At 38.8% G+C, this 12,265-nt stretch overlaps 1 protein-coding gene and 1 long non-coding RNA gene across 4 annotated transcripts in view; one reads left to right on the top strand and one right to left on the bottom strand.

Moving 5' to 3' along the window:
- AK9 (adenylate kinase 9) overlaps positions 1-12,265 on the bottom strand; it is a 113,970-nt gene that overhangs the window by 5,275 nt on the left and 96,430 nt on the right. Inside the window, exons 30-38 of the mRNA XM_037159042.2 lie at positions 11,996-12,202; positions 11,418-11,636; positions 7,787-8,000; positions 5,585-5,786; positions 3,352-3,498; positions 3,025-3,245; positions 2,255-2,451; positions 970-1,139; positions 647-745 (exon numbers count right to left, since the gene is read on the bottom strand). Of these exons, the coding sequence (XP_037014937.2) occupies positions 647-745; positions 970-1,139; positions 2,255-2,451; positions 3,025-3,245; positions 3,352-3,498; positions 5,585-5,786; positions 7,787-8,000; positions 11,418-11,636; positions 11,996-12,202 (1,676 nt within the window). The remainder of the gene's footprint in view (positions 1-646; positions 746-969; positions 1,140-2,254; positions 2,452-3,024; positions 3,246-3,351; positions 3,499-5,584; positions 5,787-7,786; positions 8,001-11,417; positions 11,637-11,995; positions 12,203-12,265) is intronic.
- Positions 1-12,265, top strand: part of LOC119059428 (uncharacterized) — a 53,913-nt gene that overhangs the window by 18,085 nt on the left and 23,563 nt on the right. Inside the window, exons 1-2 of one of the 3 annotated variants that reach the window (XR_008391558.1) lie at positions 10,018-10,174; positions 10,987-11,048. The exons of the other annotated variants lie outside the window; for them this stretch is intronic. This is a non-coding gene — a long non-coding RNA (uncharacterized LOC119059428). Of the gene's footprint in view, positions 1-10,017; positions 10,175-10,986; positions 11,049-12,265 lie in introns of those variants that run through there. 3 annotated transcript variants of the gene reach the window in all.

Below are 12,265 nucleotides of genomic sequence, written 5' to 3'. Positions count from 1 at the left end.
TCCGGCACCTCAACCCCCACAAGTTTTTTCAATCAGTGCTTTTAGGCTTTATTTCTCGTCACTGGGGCCCTGGGTTGCATGGTCTGTCTCACTCTCCGTTTTTGCCTCCTTTATTTGCACGTGAATGTGTTTCTGGGGTCAGCCGGCTGCCTTGCGTATCTCACTGGATTGGGTCTGCTTGTTTCCACCCTGCACCTGGGTCTGCTAACCACCACTTTTTCCTGCCGTGACCCCTCTCCACTGGCTGCCAACTCCGCCCCTCTTACTGGTCTGGATGAATGGTTCATTGTTGGACTTCCATACAGTTCAATTTTTTTGTCTGTTTGGGTTGTGTTTTTCTTTCTAAATCTTTGTTGTCCTTAAATTTGGTTGTGCAAGGAGGCACAGTATTTCCACCTACACCTCCATCTTGGCCAGAAGGCTTGTTTTCTTATCAGATACTTAAAGTCTATTTACATCTGAGCCTCAGGCTTTGGGACAACAGTGATCAGTCCTTATTTACCATCATATGTGTAGAGATAGATGTGTGTGTATGTGTATGTATATGTATATGTGTCTGTACGTGTGTACACACATATATATTCCAGCATGGAGCACTGAATATAGAAGATATTCGAGAAATATGTGACTTACTGAATGGTCTCACCTCAAAAATTTCTGAAGTTTTTCATTACTCTCACAAATATATATACGATCACGATATTCTATGGCATACTTAATGTTACCAGGTACTAGGGCTTCATATCTGGAAGACAAAAAAACCAAAAAGAAGAAAAACTACAGTATAAATAATATGTAGTATTGTATAAATGAAATGTCAAAATGTTTTCTTTCTCTACCTATGCAACTCAAGGAAGAAATAGAATACTTTCCCGTCAAACAAGTGACCTTTTGACCACAATGTAAGACTGTTACACGAACCACTTATTGCAAGTGGAGACATCACCCGGTACTTGCACGAGGACTTGCCTTTGATTTCCGTCCTGATAGGTCACTGGACAGTAGCCCTGGAGCTCAGCACACTTAGGGAATCGTTTCTTAAGCTCTGACAGCGTCAGCCTTTTGGGGATCATGTCAGCAGGTGGGAGTGGATGAGGTGCTAATGGAGGCACATATAATTCTGGGTTCTGCAAAAATTTCTGTAAAGGATTACAGCAATAAGAATATTTATAACAGGAATAGCATGCCAATCAAAAATCCACTGAGGTTTCCCTGGTACTCTCCCCAATTTCAGTAGCAGTGTTTGGTCTCCCAAACCACCTGAGAGCTGCTTTCAGCACTGCAATCACTCCTTCCCGGCTGGAAGTTCCTTACAGTAACACTGGCAAGTAATGCATCTGTGTCTCCTATCTCTCTCTCTGTCTCTCACTCACTCACTCACTCACTCACCCATTAACACAAGAAAATATTTGTTGAGCTCCTATGCTGTGCCAGGCACTCAAGAGGACACAGTCCCCTGCCCACCTGTCTTCCTGTCCTGTAGTATAATTAACTAGTTGTGTGCCTCTTGCCAAGTGAGATAACTTTCCCAGCTTCAGTTATCACTTTATAAAATGGAGGGACAGACCAGATACATGATTTCTAATGTTACCTGCAGTTTTTAAATTCCGTGATTATTATTTAAATAAGCAGGAATAAACAAATGTATCCTTAATTAAGTGATTTAAAAACTCTAATTCTTCAGAGGAAAATAAAATGTTCAGAGGAATTTGTTTAGTTTTTAATTACCAATCTTTTTATGTCATCACATCATGGACATAATAATATTGGGGAGAGTAAGGTATGCTTCTGTATTCTGTTCCATTAAACAGAAATATAAGGTATACTGAGAATTCTAGTGATAGAAAAAAACTAAAGCACAGGAAACATTACTTCATTTCTACTGACTTTGAGTTCCCTTCCATACGCTTGGATCTGAATGCCCTGGCCGCCCTTCTGTGGGTCGAGCCCTGATGTGGGCAAGCATCCCTTCTATTGGTGAGGCTCACCATTGGGTCCCCACCTGTTAAGCTGGCTTAGGCTGAGGGCCCATCACTGACCCTCAACTTCTGATTTGTGTTAAAATATGTTTTGGGATGCAGTCCCAGGACTGGCCTCTGAGTTGTCTCATTGATCCCAGATCCATAGGTTTCAATAATGGGGCCCCTGGTCCCCAATTCCTGGGGACAACTGTGTCTACTCCTTCCTATCTGGTGAATTCTGAGACAGGAATTTTCTTTCCCTAGTAAATATTTGGAGTTAGGAATAAACTTACATTCAGTTTTTCCTCAGAATCCATTTTATAATAATGCCCTCTGAACTCTGCTGCAAATTCCAAAGACTCAGTTACAGAGCAATCAACTAATTCGTATGATTCTGCCAGGCTGACAGGGCAGAACTGTCCGAATTCGCCCAGGCGGGAAGTCAGTTCTTGAGGGGTGATGCACAGCTTGTCAATGCGGGCGGCTTTCCCTAGTATTAACAGACTATCTATTATTACATACACTTTTTTTTCCATAAAAGGCACGATGATTTTTAAAATTAAATGTTTAGAGAGAACATTCTCTTTCATGGATTCCAAATACAGATGAACATACATTTTGTGCTCAAGTTTAATTTTCATTGACTCAACATTTATATAGCATCATAATGCATGTAAATAGTAAAGATAACTTTGATTCTAGATCCCTAAACAAAATTTGGACAAGTGTCGCTCCACAGACCTCGCCCTCATACAACTGCCGCGCTTGAAACTGACTTCGCACACAGTATCCCGAACACCATAAACTCTTTGAGTGCAAGACCAGGTGTTATTGTATGTGCTAGGTTCACCCAGGCGCTCAATAATAACAGCTGGAATAGCAGCAGTCATTTATTAGAACAAATATATATGCCCACAAAAATGAAATAGTACTATATTTTTAAATACTGATTAAAATTGTGGGAACAAATGTTCAATTTGAATGAATTAGAGTAACATGAGCCATGCACATGTAGACTTTAAATTCACATCTTATTCTGTTTTAACAATTAATGTTTTCTTACCTGCTTTTATTCTTTCCAGGTATATCTGCATGTATCTATTCACCATTTTAACTTTATTAATGGCTTCATTCCATACCCACCATATGCTGTGAAATCCATCAATCACATACCAGTTCTGATGCTGTTCTTGATAATATTGCCTAATTGCAACAACATTTTTGCGGTACTTTGAGTACCTAACAGCTGTAATCTGTGTGCTGTTGTGCAATGGATAAGGCAAACTAATAGAGAAACAGAGAAGAAATGGAAAAAGCTGTTTAAAACATACTTTTTTTTTTGGATCATTAAAGTGCATTCCTTAATTACTATTTTTATCACAGCCATTACCTTTGTTTATTTTTTTTTTCCAGGAGCAATCTTTTTAAAATCTCCCTGGAAGGCACATCCAGCTCCAAGATGACGAGGGGGGTGATTGACCTGTCTTCCAAGAGGCTCATTTGATGCTCAGTTAAAGGGTATCCGTCGATAACAACACTAACAAGGAGAGACATGAAAAAAAATTCCAGGTTTCTTTTCTTTCATGCCTTCCTTTCTGTCTTCTAGAACCACTCTATCTCGTTAGGAGTAGCCCCACTGTCTTCCTTATGCAACCTGATTCATCTTCTTTGTGTTCTATCTCTTTATTTCTCTCTACATACATGTATTTTTTAAGATTTTATTTATTTATTCTTAGAGGGGAACGGAGGGAGACAGAGAGGGAAAAGAACATCGATGTGTAAGAGAATCATTGATTGGTTGCCTCTCACACACACCCCGACCAGGGACTGGGCCTACAAACCTGGGTGTGTGCCTTGACTGGGAATCAAACTCCTGACCTTTCACTTTAAGGGACGAAGTCCAACCAACTGAGCTACACAGGTCAGGGCTATCTGTATTTTTCATCTCAGACAGCCCAAGACCCAGGAGGAGGGAAACAGCTCTGAACTCATACACTTAGCATCATAAGTACACGAATCTTAGGATTTGAGAGAGAACACACACAATACCTTGATCATTGTGTTATTCAATTAGGGAGGCTGGGCATATGGAAGGGGAGATGGAGAGCTGGTGAGAGGAGACCCATAATACCTGGAAGAGAATCGTTCTATCAGGGCCCATCATGCCACTGAGTAGAACTGGAGGAGAATTTGTTAGTCCAACAGCTTGAAATAACGGAAGTGTGGCTATCAAACTGAGAGAAGGAATGAAAACTGGTTGTAAACTCTGGGAGGAGTGGCCCCTAAAGTCAGGGAGTGCTGGCTGATGGTTGTCGCAAGATGCCCTCACTCAGTGCTCTCCAGCCAGATCTCTAGGTACTAACTAGTTCTACATTCCATGGCCAAGAGGATGGTAAGTTCATCTAGCCAGGCAAGCCTAACAGACAATGTACTGGGTGTTGTTGTTGTTGCCTTTAATAGACAATGGCTCAGTTTCCTTGTCTTGTGAAGGGTCACTCAAAGGGCCCTCAGGGTTATGGAAATTGAGAGTGAATAGGTAGTCAGTCTCCAAGCATTAAGGTGAAATAAAATTAGGACTCAACCAAGATTCCTCTTATTGAGATTTCTTGTATGCAAAGCTGAATGACAGGGAGGAGGTAACTCAATTTGCATAAGTCCCAGAGCCTTTTCTGGGAAAAAATAATCTGACCCCCCAGAATCTGCTCCCTCATAACTGAGACTGGAGAACTGTCCAAGGATTTGATTAAGAACCAGCTGCAGGGAAGGGCAAGGAAACGCCTAACATAAAACAGCTTTGAGTAAATCAGGGATTCTAGGTCAGTGACCTGGGCTCACGAGCAGGGCCTTAGGTTTCGCCATTTTACTACTGGGTGTGACCAGTGGCTGTGCAGGGGGAGCAATGATTGAGCAGAGGAGTGTAAACTGAAGACACAGCTCAAGCACAGAGAGCTCCCCTGTCCTGGTATTAAGGGGAGGCAGAGGGCACCGCTACCTGTAATAGGGGTTGGGGGGCACATCCTCATCACTCCACAGGGCAGGGAGAAGCTCTCCTGGGCTACAGAAGTCACACTATGAAACAGTATGGTAATATCGCTCCTTCCCCAGAGGTGAAGTTGTCACCAGTCAGTGGTAATGCCAAGTGGTAGACTGTGCAAGCCCACAGACTTCTGGACAGCTCAGGGGTTGCTGCAGGAGGTAAAGTGGCCTGCTTGTCGTTCAGGCATGTAGTGTTCAAGCAAAGTTTTAGCCTGACAGAAAAGTAAAATATGCGACCATATAGGTGCCTAAAGTTTACAAGCAGATCACACCTTTTATAAGATCTTTAAACTCTATTTAAGATAAATGTTTTAGCCCTGGCTGGCATAGCTCAGTGGATTGAGTGCACACCTGCGAACCAGAGTATTGCAGTTTGGTTCCCAGTCAGGGCACATGCCTGGGTTGCAGGCCAGTTCCCGGCAGGGGACACATGAGAGGTAACCACACATTGATGTTTCTCTCCCTCTCTTTCTCCTTCCCTTCCCCTCTCTCGAAAAATAAAGAAGATATTTAAAAAAAGATAAATGTTTTAAATTCCAGTGAGTCATTTCTTGAGAGTTAACTGACCCCTCCGGGCCCCTACTTACCCTGCAGTATTACACACACTTCCCATCAGAGACACTTCTAAGGCTTGAGTTGCCAGTTGGTCAGGTACTGTCATTCCTTTATGAAGATGCCAGTTTAACATGAGCGCCAGCTCTGTGTCTGCCTGCTGGTTTAACACGTAACGCAGAGCTTCTCCAACTGACAAACGCTGTAAGCCATATTCACTTGAAATTTTTTGGGCAACTGAAAAACAAAACTTTTAAACTTACTCCATTTCATAAATTCATCAGTTAATCTTAGTTGCAGGTTCTGGTTAACTGATAGCAACAGCAAACTAATCTTCACGTTCCTTAAAATCATTTTTAAAATTAAAATTGCTACATTTTACTGAATTAATACTGTCAAAGGTCAATCATTATCAGTATTTCAGGTATATCTGGCTGACAGATCTGGGTAATGAGCCAACTCTGTGGGTTTTTCTCAGAACCAAACCAACATTTAAGTTTTCCTTCTTGCATAAGGTAGTAAAATTATTGAGAGCGACTAGGCATCCTATGTATAGTACTAATATTTGGTATTGTGTCCCAAACAGCTCAGTTAATGCCCTAAGAAACAATTTTTAAAATTATAAATGGCATGCCAGACATTTTAATAGTAATTTATAGCTTATGAGGCAATTCTTTTTCTGTGACTTTGATATTTTCAAGTATCCCACCAGATGGGTACAGTAGATATTGAAATTCCAATTCTATACATGAGAGACCTGAAGCCCAATTAAATGGGATGGTTTGTCCAATGTTACACAGATGTCACCATTGATTGAAAGAAAACTCACCTTGGTTTCGCTTCTCCTAAATGAGACCAAGGCATGGCTTCCAGGAACTAGCCCAAGTGTGGGCAGCTCCCGGGAGCTGTGTGCCCTGTATCATCGCTGTCTGCAGACCGCAGCGCGGAGGAGGCTGGGAGGGCCCGTCTTGTCCCAGGAAATGCAGGCGAACTGACTGCAGTTAGGATCCCTCGGCAGGGAAACCCCCATGAGAGCCGCGGAAGCCTTAACCTCGGTTTTGCCAGAAATGCTAGAATCAGACCTATTTTTCAAAGTTCCAAAAATAATTAAGCTTTTACGGTTGGACATTTTGTTTAAAAGTTAACCTCTGTTTCAACAAAGACATGTGAAATCAGATGGTCTTGTCTCTATTTTTACTTTGTGCTGTCATTGTGGGATCTTATTTGAATGTCAATGTTCTGCTTTCTTTGGGAAATATCAACATCTTTGTGAAAATTTTAAATATGGTTATTAAAGGCTCTCATCATGTTAAGAAATTTAAATGGCAAAACAAATTTCATCTGGAGGAGTGGAATATAAAACTCCGCTTTATTTTTCTTGTGACAAATTCAAATTGACCTTTAACCTCATTTCTGCCCTCCATTCTCTATTCTGAGTCATGGAATCCATTGTTTTCCTTGCAAATATCTTCTGTATCTGTCATTTCCATTCCTATTCTCATGACAACCATATGACAATCAAGATATGGTTGATGTTGAGAGCATGTCATTTAGAAATGCCTACTATACCAACTATTGTTGGATTATCAGCCTTTAAACACACACATACACACACATACACGGTCCAAAGTTATACAAAATTCAGACATTACAGGAATGCAGTTTACTAAATTCTATTCAGCAGTAGTTAAGATAATAGACTTTCACTCTTTCAACTATTAATACAGTAGATTATACTTACAAATTTTTAAATATAATTTTTATGCTAATATATCAATATACTGTTATTTCACTATTTATGTTCCATTAGTTTATAATTTCTTTTCTTGTATTATCTTTGTTAGGTTTTAATATCAGGATTATGCTAATTTGGAAATGAATTTGTATTCTTTGTATCTTAGATTATGTGGACCATATTTCTTAATAAAAATAAATTGAAAATAAGTCAGGAAGCTGTCTTTTTCCGTGCTCTGGAAGAGCTTATAACAACACAGGAAAGATCTCTTGAGTTTTTAACCCTTTGAAAGTTTGCATACTTTTTCTCTAAAACCATTTGATCCTAGGCTGTTTTAGAGTAGGGCTATATTTTTGAGTGCCTTCTCTCAAATGGTTATTGGCCCATTGAAGTTTTCTCTCTCTTTCTGTGTCAGTTTGGACAGTTGGTTTCTTGAAGAAGCGGTGCTGCTTTCAGGGGGTTCCTTGATGCTTATTGGGAACAAAGGCAAACACTTCCTCACCTGTCGTTTTCCCCGATTTTGGAGGCCCCACAATTGCGATCTTAATGGGCATATTAGGCTTTGGTTTGGGTTGGCGAATGTATTTGATTGGGTTCTTCATAAATTTTTCTTTAGTTTCCTTACTAGATAAAAAATAAATATACTGACGATGGATTACAGGATAAACTGGATTCTCTGAACTTTCAACTGGCTTGAGTGTCTCTCCTTCACTTAGCTGCAATATATACACAATTGAATTAGAAAGGTAGCTTTAATTTATACAGCATTTCTCCTAAATATATTTAAAAATAAAATAATTTGTTAAATAAGAATAAAAAGCTAATTATAATCAAATATTAATACTTATAAAACTGTAAAAAGAGTAAATTATTTTATACCCATATATATATAAGGCTTTCAGTTTATGACCGTGAGAGTGCTTTGACTTCTTTTATACTGTCTTTGGTGTATATACTCAATGTTTCTGCCAAGGAGTATAAAGTTGTTTAGATATATTCAAGGGCCAATTTATCTTTACAAATAGGTCTATTACTAAGATAATGTTATGTATGGATATGTGTTTCCCCAAAGGCACAGGTCAAAACCCTAACACACAAAGTTTCTGTATTTGGAGACAGTCCTCCAAGGAAGTAATTAAGGTCAAATGAGTCACAAGAATGGGGCCTTAATCCAATAGGACTGGTGTCCTTATAAGAAGAGGAAGAGACACCATGAGTGTGGTTCTAGTTTATCTTTCAGGTATACTATTAGGACAAATGCCACGCACCTAATCAACAGCAGCCACGAAAGGAAAAAATCCACCTAAAAGGCAGCGTAAGGGACAGGGAAGGAATGAAGTGGGAGGAGGAATCCCACATGACTGAGGTGATGATGAGAGCTGGGTAATTTATTGATGCTACGTTTGCATGTCTTTTTTATAGCATCAGATGGCCAGGCGTCAGCCATCCCTGGCATTGATGGAGTAGATGTGAAACAGTATGGTAGCAGCTCCTTCCCCAGAGCTACGCTGGCACAGTTGTTAGTAGTCAGTGGTATTGTCAACATTATCACTCTTGGGATGGAGTGATATTTATGTCTGGGAGTAAAAGTTTCATATAGGGGGAAAGTCTGGAATGGGGTGAGAATGTCTGCGCTATGTTTTATACTTGGTAATACCAGAAAAGCTAAAAGTTTAAGGGTCCCATGTATATAATTTCCAAATTAAGTGTGAATCCTTACAGTAGGATGACAAGCACACCCATGATGGCATAAAGTCAGAAATACCAAATTACCAGGCAACAAGAAAGGTTCTCAACAGTTCTTACAAATGATTCCTTACACACTTAAACCCTCCCTCTGACTGTGCACTCATTTTTCTACAAGGTGTTTTTGTGCAATCCTAATTGTGTTTGCACATGGGCTCGTTTTTCCTCTCAAAATAAGACTTCTGATTTTGCCTGCTTCTTTCCCTCTCTTACCTAACTCAGAGAATGTTAGGTCCTGACTAGTTTCACACCCTTTCCAGGTGATTCTAATACATGCTTAACTTTATCCAATTCTCTATGGAGTGTCCTGTCATAGTGTCTTTATATTTTAGCATGATATTTGGAAAGGTTTCTCTTATGGTTAAGATAAAGAAGATAGCACAATTAGATAGAATTGAAACTGATTGTGTTTCACAACATCAACCAAGAAGGTGATTTTGAGGATCAATGACACACACATGGCTCCATTTTGGACTCATCCTCCAAAATACTTTTTATCAGCAACCAATAATAATAATACATACTAATAACAATAACTCATATTATTTGAGTTCTTACAAAAATAAGCACTGTTGTGAGCACTTCACAGTAATTAACTCATTTAATCATTGTAACAATATTTTCAGGTAGGGACTATTCATATTCCCATTGTATAAGTGGGAATGGCTCAGAGAGGTTAAGTAATTTGTTCAAGCGCATTCAGCTAGTCAGCAGAGGTTTTGAATTCAGGCAGTCTGGCTCCAGAGGCACTGGTCTTCTACTGTGCTATATCACTGATAGAAATGCAAAGGTAACCTGGTTGAGTGAGCAGATCACTACTGGATGATATGCTTTCACTGTCTTACAGTGCTTAATTCTGACAAGAACCTATTGATTTGTTTACTTATTTATTGCCTACCCTCCCTCCCCAACCCAACTAGAATATAAGCTCTACAACAGAAGAAACCTTGTCTGTTTTGTTCATTTCTTTATTCCCAGGGACTAGAACAGTGGCTGGCGTGTCCTTGGTTAAGATTTGCTGAAAATCATTCTGGCTATCATCAACAAATAATTAAACAACGAATGTTGGTGAGGATGTGGAGAAAAAAGAATCCCCGTGCACTGTTGGTGGGACTGTAAATCGGTGCAGCCACTATGAAAATCGGTATGGAAATTCCTCAAAAATTTAAAAATAGAATGACCTAGCAATTCCACTTCAGGATGTTTATCCAAAGAAATCCAAAACACTAATTTGAAAAGATATATGCTTCCCTATTTTATTGCAGCATTATTTACAATAGCCAAGATATGGAACCAACCTACATTCCATCAATAGACTATTGGATAAAGAGGTGGTACATATATATAGTGAAATATTACTTGGCCATAAAAAAGAAGGAAATCTTATCATTTGTGGCCTAAAGGGTATTGTGCTAAGTGAAATAAGTCAGACAGAGAAAGACAAATACCATATGATTTGATTTATATATGGAATCTAAAAAACAAAATAATGAGCAAACAAAACATAAACAGACTCATAGATACAGAGAACGAACTGATGGTTGCTGGATGGGAGGGGGTTGAGGAGCCAGGTTAAAAAGGTGAAGGGATTCAGAAGTACAAATTGGCAGTTACAAAGTAATCACAGAGATGTAAAGTACAGCAAAGGGGACACAGTCAATAATTTTGTAATAACTATGTATGTGGCCAGATGGATACTAGATTAATGGGGGGAATCACTTTGTAAGTTATATAAATGTCTAACCACTATGCTGTATACCTGAATCTAATATGACATTGAATGTCAACTATAATTTAAAAAAATTAAAATTAAAAAAGAAAACCATCCCACATTTGAAGTTATTGAATTCCAGTTGGATCAAATCTATTTGTACAGACTGCATAAATTACAATATTTAAAATAATTTTGTTGTGAACATTAACAGCTCATTCTGAATTGTGTCTCACACTTTCCAGAGGACTTAATACTCTTACATTTGGTCACAGTGGTCCGGTGGCATTATTCTTCCATCTTACAGGTGAGAAAACAGAATCAAAGAGGTTAAAAGACTTGCCTAAAATCAGCAAATGAGTATCACAGTTCAGCTCTGGAGATGTTTAGTTTGAAAATATTTCCACTACCATCTTCTTTTGCTACAAAGTTAAAAACAAGTTGGGACTGGGCTATCTCTACAGAAATGAACAAAAGAAATTAACCTTTCAACTACTTTTCCCACTTCAGAAAGGTAAAACAACCACATATTTTTTTAGCTAGCTAAGAATACTGTTCAATGTTTACAATTTTTGAAATTGTCACTGTCTTCTTAGACTTACTTCAGACACACTAGAAAAAAAGAAAGAAAGAAATAGTAGAACATAACTTTCTGACATTACTTTCCTGACCTTACCTTTACAGGATCCCAGTAGCCAAAGGTGCTTGTATATTTATAGGTAAAGCTGAGCATTTTCTGGGCAAGGCGTGACGATATTGGATAACACTTCTCAAAAATGCTTGCACGATTCTCTACCAGTGGTTTCAGTTTTGTATTCAACATGTATTGTACAATGTGGATTTTCCGACCTCCGTTAATGATAATTACTGGTATTGAAAACCTTTCAAATTCATTCTGATGAAAAAAAAGTAAAACCAAATATTTTCAGTGGGAAGAAGGCTGGTAGTAGTCGGTGGCAGCACACAGACATTGCTGGTGACTGACCAGCAATATTTGGTCTAGAGCACAAATATTTTCCAGCTTCTGCGTGACTGCGGGCTGGCAGCTGGAACCTTTAACCCCATGTGGCTGCCATGTTGCCTTTATTTATTAGTTTTCATAACTGTAAGTAGCACTGACAAAAGGGAATATAGCCCTAAAATACACATTTCTTTTGAAAAGTTAAAAAGAAACCAAGGCATAAGCCAAATTTCTTCTATTTCAACTCAAATGTCACTTTTTTGAATTATGAAAAATAAAGAAAAATTAATAACCTGTATTGCTTGTAAATTACGCATATCTGCTTCAAATTTTTCTCCCAGTTCACTTTTCAGACGTTCAAGTGCATCGCTTTCTTGTTCTTCATCTTCCTCACTCATTACATCCTCATCTTTTGGAAATTCATCTTCAAGAATATTGTCAATGTCATCTTCTTCTTCTTCAGCATCTTCTTCACTAATTTCTTCATCTTCTCTAACAATCTAAGAGGGAAAATATTCCCTTTTATTATACATATAAAACATGTAACAAATGACACTGCTAAC

Source organism: Artibeus jamaicensis, unplaced genomic scaffold, assembly GCF_021234435.1.
Source record: "Artibeus jamaicensis isolate MK-2021 breed Jamaican fruit bat unplaced genomic scaffold, CSHL_Jam_final contig_387, whole genome shotgun sequence".
Lineage (NCBI taxonomy): Eukaryota > Metazoa > Chordata > Mammalia > Chiroptera > Phyllostomidae > Artibeus > Artibeus jamaicensis.
This window is presented reverse-complemented; position numbering and strand designations above follow the sequence as displayed.